The 23,726-nt window shown below is 43.0% G+C and overlaps 1 protein-coding gene across 3 annotated transcripts; it reads right to left on the bottom strand.

Moving 5' to 3' along the window:
* Positions 1–99: 99 nt before the first annotated feature.
* On the bottom strand, positions 100–22,539 carry LOC307046018 (DENN domain-containing protein 3-like). Of its 3 annotated transcripts, none has more exons than XM_079692120.1 (27): positions 22,400–22,539; positions 19,796–19,958; positions 14,320–14,506; positions 10,997–11,074; positions 10,716–10,831; positions 10,407–10,531; positions 10,044–10,155; positions 9,710–9,829; positions 9,504–9,602; positions 8,994–9,113; positions 8,420–8,535; positions 7,907–8,062; positions 7,720–7,816; positions 7,499–7,602; positions 7,187–7,374; positions 6,930–7,089; positions 6,539–6,734; positions 6,236–6,404; positions 4,793–5,052; positions 4,513–4,683; positions 4,142–4,271; positions 3,578–3,685; positions 2,848–2,987; positions 2,195–2,480; positions 1,793–1,911; positions 1,292–1,429; positions 100–893 (listed from the first exon to the last, which is right to left on the bottom strand). In XM_079692120.1, exons 2-27 carry the CDS (start codon positions 19,880–19,882, stop codon positions 675–677), a joined length of 3,801 nt encoding a protein of 1,266 aa, XP_079548246.1. In that variant the 5' UTR covers positions 19,883–19,958; positions 22,400–22,539; the 3' UTR covers positions 100–674. The 3 variants fall into 3 exon arrangements, with proteins under 3 accessions (XP_079548246.1, XP_079548247.1, XP_079548248.1); XM_079692121.1 differs by having other exon boundaries at positions 19,796–19,955; positions 22,400–22,500; XM_079692122.1 differs by lacking the exon at positions 19,796–19,958 and having other exon boundaries at positions 22,400–22,533.
* Between the last annotated feature and the right edge of the window lie 1,187 nt (positions 22,540–23,726).

Raw genomic sequence — 23,726 nt, 5'->3', positions numbered from 1 at the left:
AGCGGTAACCAGAGAGATCACTTTCTAACATAGACAGTGGAACAAGAGGCTGCATCTGTATGGAGGAAAGGGAGCCACCTACAGAACTGAAGGCTCATACACAAACCAGTGGTATTTATTATATTATTGGTTAAGAAACATGAATAATAATCATTAAAGCATTTCAATATTGCTGCTTTTGACATGCAGACAAAATGAAGCTTTTAAAACAACATCCTTATTCATCAAATTGACCTTTCTCACATTTCATTGAAGTTTTGTTTCAAAGAAGATGAAGATCTGCTCTTCATAGTCCAGTGTAAGAAACAACATCTTAATGACAACCACAACATATATGTTTAACAGCTCTCTTCTGCATTCACACATTTTTGTATTTTAATTACCAGCATAAAAATGAAATTACCATTTAAATATGGCTAAAAAATGATATTCCAGCTAAACTAAGAAAATCACTTTTCTCTGCACCTCTATTCATCTATTTTCTCTCTTCACCATTGTACCCTGTCTATACACGTGCTCTACGACACCCACAGGATGATCTGGTCTGTAAGAGTTCAACACTTTCTGGAATTCTAATATCTGGGTGGGCTTTAGTTGCGCACATGAACCTAATGTTGTGCAAGTGCTCACTCCTTACATGTGTTCCTCTTTCCTCTCCCACTCTATCTCTGCTTTTACTCGACTTTCCAGATGGCTATCTTGCCGTCGTGTCGTGCCGAGCCGCTCAGGACATAGCGGTCCTCAGCAGAGCAGAGCGTCTGGATGCTGTCTGAGTGGGCCTTTAGCTCCTTCGCCACAGTATGGCTCTCAGCGTCCATCACCAACACCTGACTTCTCGGTTGATCCTCACACTTACCCCCGATACCGCTCCAGGCACGACAGCCCACCCAGATCTGAGGGGAGGAGCGGGCATAAAGGAAAGGGAGCAGGGAATAAAGGATGGCAGAAGAAGGAAAAAAAGATTAAAAGAGAAGAATCCACACCTCAGACAAAAAAGTGTGTCAGTTAACATTTACCCTAACAAATTACGACCACCACCTTTCCTGATAGAAGAATACTTTCCAATACGCATGTCTGTTCTTCATTGACAGATATTTCACTTTAACATGTTTGCACCAAACAAATGAATCACATTTAAGGTGATTCAATTTTGCTTCCTCAAAAAGTGTGTCTGCGTTCTGTTTCCATGAACCACAAAATAACAGGAAGTGTTCAACACACATTTCGTATACAAACAAGTTAGGACTTATAGGTAACAGATTGTTTTGCCACATGAGGTATTGTAGCCTACCTGGTCCTTGACTTGGATCATACAGGTGACTCCTGAACAGCCTGGCAGGGAGATTCTCTTGAATGGACGTCTGTGGTCTTTAGTGTGCCAGAGAATCAGCTCGCCTGAGTCTGAACAGCCCGTCCACAACTGACCTCGCTGGAACACACACAGAGAAACTAGGGAGGTCACACTTTGACTTTTAGAAAAATGTAAAACCTTTTTAGAAATGTCAAACAGAGACAAAAAGCCTTTTATCTGTGGCCAGCAATATTCTATGCATACTAACATCAAGCAGCAATATACATTATTATATGGTTTTATTTTTATATTCAAGTGGTAAAAGGTTGTGGGTAAAAACTTTAATACCTTAGTTTCAGCTGACCCAGCTACATTACAACACAATAGGGTCCAGTGCCTTATAAACTATGAACTGTTAAGTGCTGGCATGCATCATTGATTCGTTGTTGGCTTCTAATTTGCTTAACTGATGAACATTATTTCTGAGGACTGCCAAGTCACCTCTGGGATGAGGACGAAGCTGCTGAAGATACTGGGCATGCTCAGTAAGTCGTCAGGAAGTGCCATTCTTCTTTGTGGTGTCCCACTCTTTTTCAGTTCCACAATGCTGTCGTCACAACCTGTGAATAAACGGACACACGTTCACTTTTTTGCTTGAATGTCGCATTTGGAAAGTACAGGTATGCTCAGAGAGGGATGCAGGTTTTATAGTTGGCATGTAGTTTACACAATAGAATGAGTGTCACTGTTATATTAAAGAGGAACATTAAAAGCCACATAGAGCTAACAGGAATCGTTCAGCCAATGTGGCTTTCAGTGGAGGGCAGTTAGTGTTCCTTGAGTTTGAGTTGAAAGAAGCAATAACAACTCATCAGAAAGAAAAATGGAAAGGTGTGCACTCACAGCACCACAATGTGCCATCATAGATCTGTATGGAGGACAGACGGTCGCAGCTGACGTGTATCTGTCGCTTCACTTTGAGACTGGCTGAGTCCCACTGCAGGACCGTTCCATCACTGCTGCAGGAGTACATCTGAACATCTCTGTGGTCCACCGTCAGTCCAGTCACTTCATGTCTGTGCTCAGTCAGCTGTTTGTTGCAGGACATGCTGTGAGTGTCAATGATGTAGATCACAGAGTCCTGAGAGCCAATCCACACCTGCTCCTGGACAGATCCCAACATGCAGTTCTACATAGGAGAGGAAAACCGGAATCATTTCCCTAAACAAACTAACAGACAGTGTATTTAATGGATTATGTATAACTTTACTTTATGTACAACTGTTTTAAAGCCACTTTTAGCAGAAAGAAGAACTAACTTGGTAAAACACAAAGAAAAGATTTGTTTTTACAGAACAATCTAATCACATGCATGCAGGGAAGTTGTATACATTGGTGGAGTAATCTTTTGAACTTAATTTATGTGACATTAAGTTCAAAAGATTACTCCACCAATGTATACAACTTTCCTACAAGTTGATATTCTACATATAAAGTTGATGGAGTTTCTTTTAAAGAAATGTTGCTGCAATAGAGTACAGCTTGTGTGCTCTCACCAACTGCGTCTCTCCGACCTGGATGCAGTCCTGCAGCATGGACCAGCTAGCTGCATCAAACACCACCACTCTGCCCCCACTGAGAGCCACCCACAGTTTGGGGTTCATCTCAGCCGCCGAGTTATTGCAAGTCAACTGACCTGGAGTAAGTGACAAAGTGTGAACGAGCATGGGACAAGTGAATAGTGGAAGCCGAGTGCATGCAGTAAAAACATTGCAAAGCAGGGTGGATAAATGAGGACCCCTGTTTTTTTAACACTAACTAATTAAATGTTCTTATTGACAGGGACTTTGAAAGAAACAGAAACAGATCAATACACACTCTATATCCAAGCGTGAGTCACACACTTCTTAACATCTTGTTTGTTATCCTCTATATTGATTTGAACTCACTTGGGGCCAGTAGCCTCCAGTTGTTTTTGTTCTCTGTCACAGTGAGACAAATGAGCGACAACAAGGTCGCTATTATCCTGCCTGCTAATACTCCCCACAACAAGACTAATCCGGTTATGCGGAGAGTTTTCACTGGAGCATCTGCTGCCTCACAAACATTTACACACATGAACAGCACTGAACTCATTACCATTACACAGAAACCTCTTTGTTGCTCTCAACTTTAAAGGACATATAAGATCATTGATAAGATGAAAGGGGAGACAAACAACTTTGAAAGTAAGACGCATACAATTAAGTCCTAATCATACACTCTGTAAATAGCTCCACATAGTACCTGGTGTATAAAGCAGCACATGAACAGTCTGTGGTTCGGCCAGGTCCAGTGAGGGGTTGATCTTGTGTTTGAGGGTCTCTGAGGTAGTTTTAGGCACCATCATAGGTACTGGTCAGAGACAAACACAATTAATGAATGACAATGAAGGGTCGGTGGAAAGGATTATCGAACCATAATGTGAGAAAGAAAAAAGATTTATAGCTAAAACTATTTGATGATTAATCAATCAAGTATAGCACCGCAAATTATCTAACTCTTACTCTTTTAATATTCAATTATGTTTTAATAAGCAAAACTGTTAAATATGTTCTAGTACCAGATTCTAAATAGTGATGACTTAATGCTCTACTTGGTATAAGATAGTAAACTGAATATCTTTGAGCTTTGGTATGTTCCAACCGTTGGCTAATAGGCAACGTTTTCTGCATTATCGTCTGCCATTTTATAGTGACTAATCCAATACATTCTTTATATGATAATGCTGAGTTTTAACCCAAATGTCTATAAAAATACGTATAAGTTATATACTATTTATTTCTGTGTATAACAAGAGTGAGCCCAGACCTTCATATTTGATCTTATCGAAGTAGGCCAGCTTTGAGGCAGCAATGATGGACCTCTGTGTCTGCAGGCAGCCCATGACAGCATCTATTAACAGGACATTGGTCAGAGCCTGAGTCATGTACTGAGGGTCCTGAAGAGAAAATAAATAAATCATATGTTAACATAATCTAGTAACAAGTAACTAAATCACTGCTGTAGTCATCATATAATATATGTGACATGTATGGTTTTGCATTATTTGTCAACCACATTTCTTTCCTGCAGAGTATTTGACCTGTGAAACTGCACTGTTGGCTGACGCATACATACTTTTCTTGTTGGTTTTTAGAATAATTCATTATTAAAGTGGTGTGCATCAACCTTTTTTATACCTTGTGCTGGTCGGCCATCCTGCGTCCGGCCCACATCTCTTTCACCATGAGGTTCCAGAGTTCGGTCTCCGTCTTTAGATTAGCCTCAAACACCTCTAGCTTACCAGAGGTCTTAATACGGAGGGAAGGAATGCGAACAAGTAGAAACGGAGCTGAGGAAATCTTCACATCCTGCAAAAAGATAGCGGGAGTTATTTATTTAAATACAATTGCAGGAAAACTGAAATGAAAGTTCAACACACAACATGATTTCAGAAAAGACGGTTTAAAGACCCTTGACCTCTATGTCTCTGAACTTTGCTATTTCCAGGAATCCTAGTCTTCCCACGGACAGCAAGAAGAGACGTTTCTGAGTCATGGCAATTTTACCGACGCCATGGGAGGTCTTGATACACGACGACAACTTGTAGACACACTCGCTATTGTCAAGATGGTCTATGACCTCAGAGGGCAAGTCAACGTCTTGTGCCTGGCCCTCCATCTCCTTCCAGAAGTTGTAAAAGACTCTGAACAGATCCGGCTCCACCCGCTTTGGCTCGCCTGGGACACAAACACATACAAGACAAAGACATGTTGATACATTGAGGGGGAAAAACGTGTGAAAATGCAAGCTGAAAATATGTACATTAAACCACATGCACAAACAGATTAATTTTTTTTAATTTTTTTTTAATTAAAGCCTATCATTGTTCTTCATATGTTACTAATGATTATCTGAATTCACAAAGTGTTTGTTCTTCAGAAACAGAAAGGTCTGCTTTTGTTGTCTATCTAGCCATGCATGATGAGTTCAAAGACTTTGTGTGAAGGAGCTAATTGGTCCGTGGAGTATCACACTTTAAGCTAACAACTTTAAGTCATAATCCTTTTCCACCACTGCCTGGTTTGGCCAAAAAAAGGTTATAGGAGTGGTGAACTAAAGTAGTAAAGTAGTGGATTGTCTAACCAAAACAATGGCCTGAAAGACTCTTAAATGTCTATAACGCTGAGGGCACCTACAGAGTCCAGTGGTAATTGTCCGTCACATTTTTTAAATTCATTTTAAGACATTTTTCATTTTCCTGACACTGATTACAACAAGAGTTTAAAGCCTGATTAATAGGTAAACATACATTCACTTTATTTGTCTACAAAACATATATAAAAATATTAATCTCCTTCACTTCAGTTTGACACTTGTTTTTGCGTTTATGCATGTGTGGCAGGACTTATTTGTGTGTGTGTGTGTGTGTGTGTGTGTGTGTGTGTGTGTGTGTGTGTGTGTGTGTGTGTGTGTGTGTGTGTGTGTGTGTGTGTGTGTGTGTGTGTGTGTGTGTGTGTGTGTGTGTGTGTGTGTGTGTGTGTGTGTTAGGCACTGTGCGGCACAAGTTGTACTTCACGCGTACAAAGCATTAAATCATTGCAAAAGATCATCTAACATCTGCTTGAGTGAAGAGCTGTAATCGATATATCGTCATGTGAGGCTGGTGTAAAAAAAAAAAATGATTACTATATAATAACTTATGTGTTCCCCACAAGAAACAAAATGCCTTCAAGGTTTACTTATTTTCCACTATGTATTTCGAATGAATTTGTTGCACTTCGCCTTAACTTACACTGCTTTGGGCGAAATACAGCATTTGTAAGTCTGAGGTTTGATATTTGAAATAGCTATACAATTCATTAAATGTCAATTATCAAAGGGGATGTCTTAACACACATCATGCTGCCTGTCCTTACTTACCATCACTGAGTGCGTCAAATAACCGGTGTATAGTTGCTACATCTTTAACAATCCCGCACTCTTGAATGCAACGCACAAACTCCTCCAGATGCAGAGTGTGTAGGGGAAGCTTAAACTTCTTGACGTGTTCATCAGGCTGCACCAACAGCTTCTCACTGTCTGTCTTCACCTGATAGATGAGAGACAAAAGCATGTGCATCTTCTCCACTTTATGACCACAAAAAGGCAAAGTAGCAAACATATTGCCAAGCGATTTCACAAGATGGGAATAATGTGATCTAATGTAATGTGTTTGAAATTGACCTTAAGGATTAGTCTCTTGAGTTCAGGCCGCCTGTCAGCTTGCTGCCTCTCGTCTCGGTGCAGCGAGTCCACAAGCCATGTGACCAGCTGTGTGGGGAAGATGGCGGTGTCTGTCCTGTAGAGGTTCTGGAAATCACCCAGAGCCTCCAGCCGCCGCCCGTACAGCGTGTTAATGAAACCACGCAGGTAGTAGAATCTGCAGAGGGAGAAGTGATGTAATAAATCCTCAATTCTTTTGAGAAATACCAAACATTTTGTGGAAGAAGAGCAAGAACTGAGAGTAAAATCAACAAGAACATTTCAGATAGACGAACAGTGTAATATGATAACACTTGATTGTACGAATTAAAATGGAGATGACAGTGTTGGAGCCTAAGGAATAATAAAATACCTTGCCAGCAGGGAAGAATTCTCATTTTTGACAGAGAAGATGGCTTTGCCAAGCTGCTGGATCAGCTCACTGTAATAACCTTGGACAGAGCGGAAGGACAGAGAGGCTGGGAAATCTGGGAGCTTAAACACCTTTGTTTGTTTAGGAGGAGTTCTCAGCACTATGACAAAGAGGGTGGAAAACAGAGAAGCAGGGTTTAGTGTTTTCCAGCCGCTCTGCTTTAATTTGAAAAGTTTGTGCGTCTGCTGCAGTCTCACCTGCGTCAGGGATGCTGATCCTGCTCAGTAGTGAGTTTCTTTGAAAGCTGATTGTTTGGTCGTCTCCCAGGTTAGGGAGGCTCATCCCCAGTCTCTTACTCAGCTTACTCCCTGCAATAGAACTTCTCCTACGGGCTTGAACCTCCTGCATGGTGGGTCTGCGTGGTGCCTTAACCATAGCTTTCACCCTAGATCAGAATTAGTCATGTTTAAGATTGTTGAAACGGTTTATAAGATGCGTTGATTTCTCATTTTTCCAAGGCTGTAGGTCACGGAGCACTGCACACAGATGAAGTGGGTTCAATGACTTACCGCTGCATGTCAGAACGAGTGATGAGTTCCATTCGAGCAAAGTTGTCAATTTTCCTGTTGAGACGATCCTTAAGGAATGAATGGAAGACGTGTGTATCCAACACCTGCAACACAGACACCTTGATTTAAAGCACCTGGCCCAACACAGCATTTTGCTTAGAGATGTCAGATGATTTGTCAACCATAAAGAATATCACTTGTTTTACCAAGTTTGTGTTTACCGTTTTGTAAAACAGCTGTTCAGCTGGCTCTCTAGTTTTCAGGAACTCTTGACTGTTAAACACTCGATGTTCATAGTTCAGATGACCGCTAACATCCCTGTTATTTAGAAACATGTATTTATCAACAAAACAAAAATGTTTGGGTTAACCATCCTGTTAGATCTCAGTACACAAACACACAAAGAACCTGAATATGTTGACCATCAGTTCCAGTGCGATCCTCTGGATGTCGTGGTTGAGGTTGTGTTGCCAAGCTCTCCTCCGAGCACGCTGCTCACTGATGTCAGAACAGCTTGCATGGTTGCACTGATGCAGGTCAAAATGTATCTGCAGGGCCTGACACCTGCAAAAACAAACTCGTACTATAAACCAATAGAAACACTTTCATATCTCTGGCCAAGTTTGATAAAAATATCAATACATTACATTACATGTCACTTGTTAGACGCTTTTATCCAAAGCGACTTACATACTCAATACTGTGGGCAATCCCCACAGGAGCCATTTGGGGTGAAGTGTCTTGCCCAGGGACACAACGACATGCTGACTGCAGTGGGGTTTGAACCTGTGCTCCCCTGATCCGAACACGTTTAAATCACCTGTAGCATCATAATTCACGTTTTGTTTGCACTTGTGTATACTACCTATAGAAATGAGCAGTAGTTGAGCTACTAGTTTATCACTGGCGTTACAGTAGTACCTCTGTGTGAAGCAGTTTGCAGCGGCCGGGGGAATCTCCGGTAGGTCCAGAGTCTCAGAACAAGAAGTGGAGACACTGCCGTTGTCAATGTTAATTAGGATCAGATGATCTGTTTCCTTGATGGGGGAAGGAGAAGAATAAAGTCAATATTTTCCTCATTTTGTTTGTCCATCAATTAATAAACTTATAAGCAATATTTAAACCTAAGGTTTTTCTGCCATCTACGAATATTTTGTCAACAACAGATAATAGTCAAACATAATGCAAAGTATTTACCTAAGCAGTGACTTGAACTGTATTAAACCTGCTGTAGATTAACTTCCTAATTGTACAACTATTTCTATAAATAAGCTGTTTTGAGGCCAGAGGCAGAACCAATAGAGGTCCCATTCCTATTATAATCTAATCTGAAGCAGAGATATATTTGCTCTTGGATATGTGCAGGCTATCAGCAGGTTTAATGTACATTCAGCACACGGCATTCCCCTTATTCTATTCATTTTCTACTGCCTTTGATGACACACTTTGTCCTGTTTTGAAAGCTGTAGGTAATTTAGGGGTGTTGTGTACTCACAGCAGCAACCTCTTCAAAGTGGCTGAGGTGGCAGCCCATAAGGAAGGCAGTAGGAGCCATGAGGAAGTCCAGCATGCCTCTGGCCAGGACAGGAACGTATGGCTGCTGCCACAACAGAGGCTGGAAGCAAGGCATAGATGGACACATTAATGAATCACAGGATTAAATGATGGAGTTTTAATTTAATTTCAAAGTTTTATTGTCATATGCACATAAACTACAGTGTATAAATGACGATGAAAATCTTATTGTACATTAAGATGAAATTAAATACAGTTAAGGACGACCTGCTTAATCAAATATTGACAGGAAGTCAATAATGTAAGGTTTCTAACTGCAGCCCTGACCTATTACTCATTTAATTCACAAGCCATGTGATTTTAAGACATGAGCCTTTAAGACATTTTGAATACATATGATTCATGAGTTAAACTCAATAACAATCTATTCTAGATCATAAGTAATTTCACTGTACCCTAGCAGATATCCAAACACAGATTTTCCTCTGACCTGTAGGAAAAGCAAGAAGCTCTCTGCCACCAGCGTGAGTCTTGCCCAATCGGCAGAAAATAACACCACCCGCTGCTCCTGCAGGAGACAAGAGAGCACCTGCAGAGACGGGGCAGAAAAACCAACAAACAGAGAACGAGACAGAGCAAATGTGAGCTTCCTCTTGTTTCAGTAACATTAACACAACAGGTGTTGTAGTTCTGTACCTGTAGCAGTTGCTGTGGCTTGAAGCAGAAGAAAGGCAGATGGAGGTCTAAATCTACAGCTGGGTGGTCTTTGTTTTCTCTGGATGGTAATACGATGGTCAAAGGATGCAAGGTAAACATCTGCAAAACATACACAGTGTTTTAGTTTGTGTTCTTCTGTCTGGCTGCATTCACTGACAACAAATAATGAACGTATGCTACAACTGACACTATAGTAATCGATTATATCAGCAATATTAACCTGTAAACTCCTGGATCATTATATTATGAAAGTAAACGTTTACAGGACCACAGTACTTAACTAAATATAACACACACACACACATATACGCACCAAATGTAGTTGTCCAGGAGGGGGAATGGGAACCAGGGAAAGTTTGGCTGCAAACTCCTTCACTCTCTCCTCCATGTCAGATAAACGACACGTTCTCAGCTGGATTAACAGACTAACAAAAAGCAAAGGACAAACAGATATTAGCATACGTTTTGTATTGTAAAGCTAAACTCATTTAATTCACGCAACATCTGTGAATACTTTTTTTGTTTCTGTTTATTACGATCTTTATGTTCAATGTTACTTGCTGGGAATTCAAATCCCTAAGTGCTTTACCTCATTGACAAATAAGCTAGCTACATTGTTTTACTGACAGTTTACTGAGTAAAGAGTGCTTTAAATAAACCAAAGTTAGTATCTCACCATGACAGGCAGTCTTTGATTGCAGTAAAGTAAGGATATTTGGATATGATACAGATGCCGTAGGCTGAGAAAAGCTTAGAACACTTAGAGGACCCAGCTCCGTTCTGGAAGATAGACTTCCCTTCCTGGAAAACATGAGAAAGAGAAGGAACAGTCAATTGCTTTCAGTTCAGTTGAATATACTGTACCTGCTCTATGTTGGCAAGCTGTTATGTGACACATGCTCATTGTTTACATTGCCAACGTTTACTGTAGGTTAACTGTTATGTGTGAAGTATTTTGGGAAGTATTCCATGTTGTACAGCGTACCAGTATTGGTCGGTAACAATGCATTACTACTCCATGGGTCTTGTTGCCAAAGACATCAGTGAAAACCAGGAAGTGGAATTGTTCGTCTTTCTGCTCATTAGTTACTTGGAGCCCACCTGGAAACAGGAACAAAGTATCCTACGTGTTAATACACAGGCATGATATACTACACTTACAAATGATCCCTTTTGTGCTACTATCAACATGCATGCAAATTCAAATATCTCTTTTTTTTAACCAAATGTGTGCGAGCGTGTGAATATGACATATTAAGAAAATACCCGGGAAGCAGAGTAGGGGTAAAGCCATGAGGTCGATGTCTTTCGGTACACTGACATCCTCACTCTCTCCTATGCCACCTGCTCAAATAAAACAAAACAATAAACAATTATAACATTGATAAAGTGAAACCGGGGAGCAATCATCCAACCTAGTTCCTTTCGGACACATACGATGTATTATTATTATTAATATGAAGACTTTTTTGTTTTTTTTGTTGAATATACAGATATTACCATGAATGTGGATGGATACTGTATTTTAACAATGCGGTATTCTGTTTTTGCTCTCTGAAGAACCAGCATCTTAACGTGGTAGAGAGGTTTGTGTGCCCTGATTAACCTGGGGGCTGTGTTGTCTGGTACCTTGTGTTCCTGGTAGGGTCTCCCATGGCAAATTGGTCTCAGGCAAGGGGCCAGACTAAGATTGGTTCACAAGACCTCATGAAAGACGACACACAAAGTGAGGATACCCGGCCCGGAGGAAGCCCGGGGTCCCCTTCTGGAGCCGAAAAGGCGACGTGGGCAACACCTCCGCTTCTCCGTCCCGCGGGCCCACCACCTACGGGAAACAGCGATGGGGTTGGGTGCGCTGCCAGAAGGGTGGCAGTGAAGGCAGAGGGTCTCGACGGACCAGACCCGGGCGACAGAAGCTGGCTTTGGGGACGTGGAACGTCACCTCTCTGGGCGGGAGGGAGTCGGAGCTTGTGCGGGAGGTGGAGCGTTACCAGTTGGATCTGGTTGGGCTCACCTCTACGCACAGCGTCGGCTCTGGAACCTTACTTCTGGATAGGGGTTGGACTCTATTCTTCTCCGGAGTTGCTCAAGGTGTGAGGCGCCGGGCGGGTGTGGGGATACTCACAAGTCCCCGGTTGGGTGCTTCGTTGTTGGAGTCTACCCCAGTGGACGAGAGGGTCGCCTCCCTACGCCTGCGGGTTATGGGGGGGAAAACTCTGACTGTTGTGTGTGCTTATGCACCCAACAGCAGTTCAGAGTATGGCCTTCTTGGAGACCCTGGAAAGAGTCCTGTATGGGGCTCCTGAAGGGGACTCTTTAATCTTGCTGGGAGACTTCAACGCACATGTGGGCAATGATGGAGACACTTGGAGGGGAGTGATTGGGAGGAACGGCCCCCCTGATCTGAACCGTGGTGGTGGTTTGTTACTGGACTTCTGTGCTAGTCATGGATTGGCCATAACAAACACCATGTTCGGACATAAGGATGCTCATAAGTGTACGTGGTACCAGAGCACCCTAGGCAGAAGGTCCATGATCGATTTGGTTATCGTATCATCGGACCTGAGGCCGTATGTTTTGGACACTCGGGTAAAGAGAGGGGCGGAGTTGTCAACTGATCACCATCTGGTGGTGAGTTGGGTCGAGTGGCGGGGGAAGCCTCTGGATAGACCTGGTAAGCCCAAACGTGTAGTTCGGGTGAACTGGGAACGTCTGGAGGAGGCCCAAGTTCAGGAGGACTTCAACTCACACCTCCGGCGGAGCTTTTCGGGCATTCCTGTGGAGGTTGGGGACATTGAACCAGAGTGGTCGGTGTTCAAAGCCTCTAGAGCCGAAGCCGCGGCGGGGAGCTGTGGTCTCAAGGTCCTAGGTGCCTCAAGGGGCGGTAACCCTCGAACCTCCTGGTGGACACCGGTGGTCTGGGAAGCCGTCCGACTGAAGATGGAGGCCTTCAGGGATTTGTTATCCCGGGGGACTCCCGAGACAGTTGCAAGGTACCGACAGGCCCGAAGGGCAGCAGCCTCAGCCGTGGCCGAGGCAAAGCAGCGGGTGTGGGAGAAGTTCGGAGAAGACATGGAAAAGGACTTTCGGGCGGCACCAAAGTTGTTCTGGAAAACTGTCCGGCACCTCAGGAGGGGGAAGCAGGGAACCATCCAAGGTGTGTACAGTAAGGATGGGATGTTGTTGACCTCCGCCCTCTATGTTAGAGGCAGAGCTGGAGTATGACGGGGGATCAACACCAATCTCCCGGGGGGAGGTCACTGAGGTCGTCAAACACCTTCACAGTGGCAAAGCCCCGGGGGTGGATGAGATCCACCCAGAAATGCTGAAGGCTCTGAGTGTTGAGGGACTGTCATGGTTGACACGTCTCATCAACGTTGCCTGGAAGTCGGAAACAGTATCGAAGGAGTGGCAGACCGGGGTGGTGGTTCCTCTTTTTAAAAAGGGGTATCAGAGGGTGTGTGCCAATTACAGAGGCATCACACTACTCAGCCTTCCCGGGAAAGTTTACTCTAAGGTACTCGAAAGGAGGGTCAGGCCGATTGTCGAACCTCAGATTGAGGAGGAACAATGCGGATTCCGTCCTGGTCGTGGAACGACGGATCAGCTTTTTACTCTCGCAAGGATCCTGGACGGGGCCTGGGAGTACGCTTATCCAGTCTACATGTGTTTAGTAGACTTGGAGAAGGCGTATGACCGGGTTCCCAGGGAGTCACTGTGGGAGGTGCTGCGGGAGTATGGGGTGAGGGGGTCTCTACTCAGGGCCATCCAATCTCTGTACTCCCAAAGCGAGAGCTGTGTCCGGGTCCTCGGCAGTAAGTCGGACCCATTTCAGGTGAGGGTTGGCCTACGCCAGGGCTGCGCTTTGTCACCAATCCTGTTTGTAATATACATGGATCGGATTTCGAGGCGTAGTCGTGGGGGAGGGGGTCTGCAGTTTGGTGGACTAAGGATTGCACCACTGCTTTTTGCAGATGATGTGGTTCTGATGGCTTCATCGGTCTGCGACCTTCAGCACTCACTGGATCGGTTCGCAACCGAGTGTGAAGCGGCTGGGATGAGGATCAGCACCTCCAAATCTGAGGCCATGGTTCTCAGCAGGAAACCGATGGACTGTCCACTCCAAGTGGGAATGAGGCCTTTCCCCAAGTGAAGGAGTTCAAGTATCTCGGGGTCTTCTTCTTGAGTGAGGGAACAATGGAGCGTGAGATGGGTCGGAGAATCGGAGCAGCGGGAGCGGTACTGCAGTCGCTTTACCGCACCGTTGTGACGAAAAGGGAGCTGAGCCAGAAGGCAAAGCTCATGTCTACCGCGCCATTTTCGTTCCTACCCTCACCTATGGTCATGAAGGATGGGTCATGACTGAAAGAAAGATATCGCGGGTACAAGCGGCCGAGATGGGTTTTCTCCGCAGGGTGGCTGGTGTCTCCCTTAGGGATAAGGTGAGAAGTTCGGTCATCCGGGAGGGACTCGGAGTTGATTTTTTTTATTTGTTATTTTTTAATCTGTTCGAAATAAAGAATAAAGAAAGAAAGCAAACACTAAGACCTGTTGAACAGTATAGCTAAGTGTGGATAGAAGTACCAGACCTTGGCTGGGGGTCTCTGCAGCTGAAGGATGTTCCCTCTTCTTCCTGAGAAAGGACCGCCGCCTCGTCCCTTGTGACCTCAACGTATCACTCTCATCTTGCGGTCTGCTAACGAAGGGAGGCGCCAGGACATGCAGAACCTCGGGCTCCAACAGGAGGAGGTCTGGGGCTTCATTATTGTCAACGGCCTGAGTGGGAGACAGAAAGGAAAGTATTTGGAGGGGCTCTATTCTTTTTATAGCTTGCTCTGACATATGTTAGATTACCCATATTCTATGTATGTATATATTTTTAATAGAAGAAAGAAGGAAAACATTTAAAATGCTGATATCCTAAAGCTGATAAAACTGATTTGTTTTTTTTATTCTCCATATATATGAACAGTTTAGGTGAAAATGTGGATGAAGCTACTTTACATTTTTATGCGGATGATACCGTGATGTAATGTGCAGGTCCCTCCATTAAGGAGGCTGTTGTTAAATTACAGGCTGTTTTTAACATTATTCAGACTCAGCTCTCTGAGCTTAAGCTTCTCTTAAATGTTGATACAACCAAGGTAATACTCTTTTCAAAAGCTAAAAAGACACCAGAGCCTGTTTTGGATATTGTAACTGTGCAAGGAATAATACTGGAAGTGGTTGCCTGTTACAAATACCTAGGTATCTGGCTTGATGATTGTCTCACTTTTAAACTTCAGGTCAATAACCTGCTTAAAAAGCTGAGGGTTAGACAAGGTTTCTTTTTCAGAAAAAGGTCCTGTTTCTCACTTGAGGCCAAGAAAAGGCTAGTCACTGTGACCTTTTTACCTGTGATCTGCTCTATATGAATGCACCTGCCCATTTCCTGAACAAGTTAGATGCCGCCTATCATAGCGCACTGAGATTTGTCACAAATTGTAAAGAACTTACTCATCACTGTACCCTGTATGCCAAGGCAGGTTTGGCTTCACTTACTGTAAAGAGGCTCAGTCATTGGTACACGTTTATTTATAAAGCTTTGTTGGGTAAACTCCCTTATTACATCTGTTCACTGATAACACAGAGAGTTGCAAGCAGCAATTGTCTGAGATCGCATGATGTAGTCTTGTTAGATGTGCCAAGAGCAAGGACTTTCTTAGGTAAGACAGCTTTTATGTGCACAGCTCCACTTGCTTGGAACAGTCTACAGCTAAAATTGAAACTGAGCAATTTTATTCCTCTGAATGTTTTTAAAGCAAGTCTAAATGAAATGCTCATTGAAACTAGTGTGCATCCAGACCCGGTGAGGACACTATCTATACTGACTCAGCAATCACTGTAAGTTATATTCTTGTTTAAATAGACTTCTCTATTTCATTTATTCTACTCTGTATAATTGTTCTGTAGTTATTGTAGCTAAAACGGAGATTTCTGAGAGATTTTAAATCTCAGATCTGCTCAACTCAACCTGTAAGACAGGTCTCAGTGGGTCACGCGCCTCAACCCTGCATTACAATAGGCAGGAACACTCTGCTGTCGCCCACCAGCTGAAGAGAGTTAACTAATTAGAGGGGCGTGCCCCCACAGCTGTGAGAACTCAGCAATCAGGTGTCCATCTTAGGTGGCTCTTTCCTGGAGCGTCAGCCTCAGTGTCAGCCAGACGAAGACTGACAAAGACATTGGAGTCCTGTTGGAGTCACGAGGGAGGCAAAGAGGAGGCAAATCCTACTTTGATTGAGCTAAGTATCGCTGGTGTTTTCTTTTGTTTTATTCAATTCTCTTTGGTTCTCTAGCCCCTCATGCTATAATCATGTGTATTTTCTCCATTCCTGTTCATTTGTCCTCTCGCAATTATCGCTGGCCCCGTTTATCTCCTAATCGATTTAACCGGCCTGCTCTTGTCTATCCCACATGCTACACTGAGATCCAACATCTCGTTTCAGGGGGCCTGTGGAACTGCCAGTCAGCTGTTCCTAAGGCTGACTTCATCTCTGGCTACGCTTCCCTGCAGTCTCTAGATTTCCTTGCTCTCACGGAGACCTGGATCACTCCATCCAACACATCCACCACAGCAGCTCTCTCCACAGCATATTCCTTCTCCCATACACCCAGACCCTCTGGCAGAGGAGGTGGCACTGGTCTCCTGCTCTCTCCCAACTGGAGCTTTTCCCTCTTCAAGCTACCTAACTTCACTCCTTCCACCTTTGAATTCCATGCCGTCACAGTAACCCATCCTATACAATTAACCATTGTTGTTCTCTACCGTCCACCAGGCGCCTTGGGGGACTTCTTGGAGGAGTTAGATAATCTCCTCTCACACATCCCTGAAACTGGCCCTCCCGCTGTACTTCTCGGAGACTTCAACCTCCAGACAGGGAAGATATCTGAACTAACATCTCTTTTAACCACCTTTGCTTTCTCACTGTCTCCATCCCCACCAACTCATAACGCTGGCAATATCTTTGATCTCATATTCTCAAGGAACTGCACTACTTCTAACCTCTCTGTAAACCCGCTTCACACATCCGATCACTTCTTCATTTCATTCTCTCTACCCCTTTCCAAACATAACAACCTAATCTCTTCTAATTCTGCACCTGTCCGCTGCAACCTTCGTTCCCTCTCCCCCTCTACCTTTGCCTCATCGGTGCTCTCAGCCCTCCCTTCCTCTGATTCGTTCCAACTCCTGCCTCCAAACTCTGCTGCAGAAACTCTCCTCTCTACTCTCTCATCCTCTCTGGACTCTCTCTGTCCTCTCACATCTCGGCCGGCTCGTCAGTCCCCTCCTGCTCCCTGGCTAAATGACGCACTGCGTGCTAATAGAACCATCCTTAGGGCAGCAGAGCGGAAATGGTGGAAATCCAAACACCATGACGACCTCCTAACCTATCAGGCTCTCCTCTCCTCTTTCTCTGCTTCCATCTCTCAGGCAAAAAGCACTTTCTTTCAAGATAAGATCCAATCTTCCTATTCCAATCCCAAAAAACTATTTTCTATCTTCTCCACCCTCTTGGACCCCCCCTAAGCCCCTCCCCCTCCTCCCTTCTGTCAAGCGACTTTGTTAACCACTTTGAAAAAAAGGTTGATGATATTCACTCTTCTTTTTCTGACTCACCTTTACTCACCACTGGGTCACCAGACCCACCTTTCACCCACACACTGACCTCCTTCTCCCCTCTCTCTCCAAGTGAGGTTCTTAACTTCATTACCTCTGCCCGTCCTACCATCTGTCCTCTGGACCCTATCCCCTCAAACCTCCTTCAGACTATTGCTCCTGATATTCTACCGTTTCTCACCCATTTCATCAACACTTCTCTAACTTCCGGTCACTTTCCAAACAGTCTCAAGGAGGCAAGAGACAACTCTCTCCTAAAGAAACCCACTCTCAACCCGTCTGATGTTATAAACTACAGGCCTGTCTCTCTCCTCCCGTTCCTGTCTAAAACACTTGAACGCGCTGTCTTTAAACAACTCTCCTGTTATCTCCATCAGAACAACCTTCTGGATCCGCACCAGTCTGGTTTCAAGGCAGGTCACTCAACAGAAACTGCCCTCCTTGCTGTCACTGAGGAACTGCACATGGCTAAAGCAGCCTCCCTCTCCTCTGTCATCATCCTTCTGGACCTGTCTGCTGCATTCGACACGGTGAACCATCAGATCTTCCTTCGCACTCTCCAAACACTTGGAGTTTCAGGCACTGCACTTTCCCTCCTCACCTCATACCTCAAAGACCGCACCTTCAGGGTTACTTGGAGAGGGTCCGAGTCCGACCCTTGTCAATTAACTACAGAGGTCCCTCAGGGCTCTGTTCTTGGTCCCCTCCTCTTCTCCTTGTACACAAACTCGCTCGGGTCTGTCATTAGCCCGCATGGTTTTTCATACCACTGCTACGCTGACGACACCCAACTAATTCTGTCCTTTCCCCGCTCAGAGACCCAGGTCGTCGCACAAATCTCTGAGCTGACATCTCTCAGTGGATGTCTGCTCATCACCTCAAGCTCAACCTTGACAAGACTGAACTGCTTTTCCTTCCGGGAAAAGATTGTCCCACTCTTGACCTAACAATCAACATCGGCACCTCTGTTGTTTCCCCGACTCAGACTGCAAGGAATCTGGGTGTGATCCTAGATAAAAACTGTCCTTCACTGCAAACATCGCTGCTACAACCCGCTGCTGCAGATACACGCTTTACAACATCAGGAGGATACGTCCCCAGCTGACCCAGAAATCAGCGCAGGTTCTGGTCCAGGCTCTCGTCATCTCACGCCTAGACTACTGCAACTCCCTCCTGGCTGGTCTACCTGCATGTGCCATCCGACCTCTGCAGCTCATCCAGAATGCAGCGGCTCGTCTGGTCTTCAACCTTCCAAAATTCTCCCACACCACACCGCTCCTCCGCTCCCTTCACTGGCTTCCAGTAACTGCTAGAATCCACTTCAAGACACTGGTACTTGCGTACCATGCTGCGAATGGATCTGGCCCTTCCTACATCCAGGACATGGTTAAACCGTACACCCCAGCACGTGCACTCCGCTCTGCATCAGCCAAACGGCTCGCTGCACCCGCACTGCGAGGGGGACCCATGCTCCCATCAGCAAAAACTTGTGGGTTTGCTATCCTGGCTCCAAAATGGTGGAATGAGCTCCCCATTGAAATCAGGACAGCAGAAAGCTTGCACATCTTCCGGCGCAGACTGAAAACTAATCTCTTTAGACTCCACTTCGAGCGATTGAATTACTAACAAAGCACTTATATACTAATAAAGGACTGGCTTACCTAAAGCCAGTTGAGTAGCACTTGAAATGTTTGGCTCTATGAAACCTGATGTACTTATATGATTCTGTTTTCTTCAAGGTTGTATCTTCCTGGTCGAATGCACTTATTGTAAGTCGCTTTGGATAAAAGCGTCAGCTAAATGCAATGTAATGTAATGTAATGTAACTATGGGTATTTGTAAATGTTGATAAGTATGTAAATGTAGCTTGTAAATATGTTGTATGATATCCTCTATTATTTTATGTTGTTTTATGTTTCATGTGGAACCTAATTGCTGCAGGTCTCCCTTGAAAAAGAGATCTATGATCTCAAGGGACAATCTGGTTAAATAAAGGTTTGAAATGAAATGATAACATAATTGGAAAAGGTGGTATGGCTTTATAGCATTATTAGCATTAGGGCATTATTCATGCTCTTTTTTGTTCTCTGGACCATTGAGTAATGTTGCCTTGACAATGGTCTTTCTTGGTGAGCCTAAAATAACAAAGACAATTGTTATATGTGTTTCCTCTAATAATAATTAGCTTATTACTTTTTTTCTTAGGCACATTTTGTCTTTATAGATGTGGACAGTCAAGATACAGACAGCACACTTGGAAACACCAGTTAAACATTCCTGTTGTTGTTGTTGATGTTGCAGTCATTTTGTTTCATAAGAGTAACAAATTAGAGTTCTCATGAAGAATTTCTTAGTTAACAGTACATCGGTCCCGCTTATGGCCGGTGTGTTTTAGAGGCAGATACCTGATAGAGCTCACTGAGTTTGTCACTAGAGGCTCCTAACACCACACAGGCCTCCAGCAGAGCAGGAGGAAGATGGTCGGCCATCATTGACACCAACCCTGGATCCAGATGGACCAACAAAACCAGACCAAGGTGCCAAAACAGACCTGAGGGATCGCAACTACTGAACATTTAAAGAAAGAAACAGAGGATCAGTCATAGAAGCAGACAAAGAAAATACATTCAAGATGACAGAAAAGATTGTGTGTTAAAAAGGCAGAGAGTTGTCGCAGCTCTCTCATCTTCATCGTTCTGCATGAAAACATTTACCAGATACATAAAGTCAAAACACATGACACATTAGTGCTTGTTCCAGCTCGTTTTCACCGCAGATGTACTCATCAACAATAACACAGTGCGACATTTCAGGCAGGGCCACTTCAGTCAGAGAAAACTTTTATGTCCTTAGTCAAGATATTTAACGGTTTGGCTCAGCAGCAAATACCCCCCAACGGGTACAGAACAGAGCGGGCGTCAATGAAAACAGAAATGGTATTGACTAGTCAGACAGAGCATGGAGACAAGGATGTAGGGGGAAGAGGGGAAAAAGTGGGTTGAAGAGGCAGAAATCAAGGTGGGACATAGACAAGATAATGTCTTTAAATGTCTGTTATTTTCAAGACAAAAATCTAAATATATTCACTTTAATGTGATATAATACACTTTAGTATTGAAATAAAAGATGATACTTTTCAGGAAGCTCTCAAACACCAGAAAATGCTCCAGGGTGGCATTACGCTTTTAGTACTCTTGCCATATTCTAAAAACCTGTGACAACCTGCAATTTTAATGTACTGTTTAACTTTAAACTCTACAAATCAAAGTCTTCAGAGCAGATCGCCCAACTCCTCCTTTGCCTTTCTTTCCTTCCATTGTTCACTTCTCATCAATCAATTGGTTTTGAATGTTGCAAAATATAACAAAGAGAATAGCAGGAAACTCCATATTTAAAGAAAACAGAATGAAAAAGTGACCTTTATATAATTGTTGCCAGGATACTTTCAGCGGGACCCTTTTAGTTTTAGTTTAGGCCCTCATGAAGTTCCTCTTTATCTATATGATAAATCAGGAACATAATAGAATGAGTTAGGCTGATGAAAGCTCTTTGGGGAAAACAGGAAACAGGATGTCACTCACAATTTAATTAGCTTTTTCACTGCAGATTCACATCATGTGATAAAGACACACCATCCTATATCCCATGTATGGAGTTATTTTTTTCCAATTTTGGTATACTGCTTTTTAGGGTTATTTTAAATCAATGTTCCCTGTTTGTTATTCTCGTCTGGAAATCTTGGAAAATGTGGCTCACCTGTGCAATGTGCACGTGATAACATGTGCAACAGAAGAAACATATAGGAAAAACCCATGCAAATTTGACAGAGGCAGACTTGTAGTGAGGTTAAAAAAATAAAAGGCACTTTTTTGGCTAAAACTGAGCTGCACAAAATAACCTCAAGTGCTCTCTTTAGGAAATATATTATTCCTAACTATGATTTTTTTAAATGTATTGTTTTTATACTCATTTTACTTTAAAATGGTTCACTGTTGAAACAGAAGTGTTTACTCATTCAAAATGAAAACTTCAGCAGCATGAATGTTCAGCATTACTGAACTAATAACCCATTAAATAAACCCGATGCCTCAGTCCAAGCATCTGATGTGATCATCATGATATGCAGCACATTACCATCATATGAGCCTTGACCGACTGGACACATTCCACATCAAACCATAAAAACATTATAAAAGGGTTAAATATTCTGACATAATGACACACGTCTATATCCTCCATCCTTGAGGTGGTAAAGCTTGCAATGGGACTAATTTACTGCATAATCCAAATCACATGTGCCCTTAAACACAGGAAACTGAAGTATTTACACGAAGCAGATGAGAAAACAAGCTGGCAAACAGAGACATGAACTAAAAATATATATCCGACCTTCACAGTAAATTAGATGAACAATTGCCTCTTACACATCACTCTATGATCTGCTTGAAATAAAGTTGATGGGACAGGGTACGTATCCAGTTGTAAAGTATAAAAAAAGTCTACTATTTTGCCAAATAATCTCGAATAAAGCAGCATGACATCCTTTCACTTTCTGTACTTCTTTCAAAAAATCATATGTACGTAAACACAGTCTATCGCCATACTACAGTCTGCAGCTAATGTGAGGAACACCTGTAGAGGAAACACCAACTGCATGATACAGTTGTTACAATAGGGCAGAGTTAAAAACAGATCACTGGCACACATCAAAACAAAAACATCATTGTATTATACATGATTAACATGACAAAATGTACACTTTCAATCACATTTCTGCACATGCCTCCGTACTAACATGTCTATACAGGATAACAGTGAAGCAAATTATGTTGAATCAAGCTAAGTTTTACTCATAAAGTTTAGCTATTGCTTTTTTTTATTGCAGCTGTGACACGTGACCCTGAGTCACAAGCTGCACAGGTGAGAGGATGCTTTAAGTTTTTCTCTGAGCTTTAAACACGGCTAAAGTAACGTGTTATAAATGTCAAGTTAGACTTTCTGGCACTCACCTCCTCAAAAGGAACCGTGCGCTTCCTCATTCATCTCTCTTCCCTTTCAGGACAGCAGTGCGGAGATAAACTCACTCCAGCTGCGCAGACAACTCCTCGTGACTGAATGACGCGAGTTCATCCCGGCTCCCATGTTTACCCTTTACCGCCTGTCACTCCGCTTCCTGTTTCTCTGTGACTACAAACATGCGCATTGATATGAGGAAGCAAAATGCAGTATCATATGAAGGATAAGTTACAGAACAGAAACGTCCAGCCTCCAAGATATTCTGCGTAAATTCAGATATAGTGTACCATAACTAGGTTCTAATTTGAAACCCTTTGAAAACTGAATTGACTTGAACATGATAATGATAATAGACATTAGCAGCTGTAACTCCATCATTTAAACACAACATTGTCTCGGACAAATAATACAATTGTATTTCTTTATGGATTGATCCTATTGTAATAACACACACTGCCCTGAAGATGGTGGTGGTTGACTAATACAGGGAGTTCCCAAACTTGTCGGTCCTTGGTATGAAAAAGTTTGAGAAACACTGCGCTCGTTGCGGGGAAAATATACAGATGGCTAGTCAGCCCCTGAAAATGTCTATGCGAACGTTATTGTTAGTAATAATTAAAAAAATAATAATAATCAATTTTCTTTTATACATTTTTATTTTCCATTTTTATTTTGTAATCATCTCGCGACCCCCACTCGGGGTCGCGAACCTCACTTTGGGAACCCCTGGACTAATACAGTTTGAGATACAGTCAGCTGGGAAGTACTGCATCTGCAAAGTATACAGTAGGCTACCTTGTTTAGTGAAATAAAAAAAAGAAGCCACAACAGGTAAAATACCATGCCCAATCATTTTACAAATATGTGAAACATATAAGATTTTTTTGCAGAAAAGGATTATTTGTATTGTATTGAGGAATGGTTTTATTAGATTAACCTCACTGACGAACTCTGTTGAAACACGCTTTGGGAATTGTATCTTGAATTTGTGACAAATGAAGTTGGTTTATTTTAGCGGTTTTGAAGATTATACATTTTTGTGTCTGGTGAGCTGTACGAACATTTAGCTGACTTAAGATAAGAGATCAAATATAAGAGTATTTTGTTTTCTGTCCAAAGGATACATTTTGTTCCTGGTCAAAAATATTATCCTGAGACATTATACCAAACCCTTCCAATACTTAGTCTCTCTGTCTGTCAAGGGTAAGAGAGGTGCCATGACAGATGTTTAACTATTCCTTTAACTTGTAAATTGCACCCTACTTATATCAATAATTATTTTTCTTTGGTTAATTGCATTGAAGGGAGGTTATTTTTTCT

This window comes from Notothenia rossii, assembly GCF_949606895.1.
Source record: "Notothenia rossii genome assembly, chromosome: 7".
NCBI classification, from domain to species: domain Eukaryota; kingdom Metazoa; phylum Chordata; class Actinopteri; order Perciformes; family Nototheniidae; genus Notothenia; species Notothenia rossii.
This window is presented reverse-complemented; position numbering and strand designations above follow the sequence as displayed.

Bases quoted from the DNA above. Each gene is read 5' to 3' on its own strand.
- LOC307046018 (XM_079692120.1), bottom strand. From the start codon at position 19,882: ATGATGGCCGACCATCTTCCTCCTGCTCTGCTGGAGGCCTGTGTGGTG. The intron at 9,603-9,709 runs GTACAGAACTAC...CCGTCTCTGCAG, and splicing joins AGCCACAGCAACTGCTACAG to GTGCTCTCTTGTCTCCTGCA. The intron at 1,912-2,194 runs GTGAGTGCACAC...GTTTATTCACAG, and splicing joins TGATGGCACATTGTGGTGCT to GTTGTGACGACAGCATTGTG.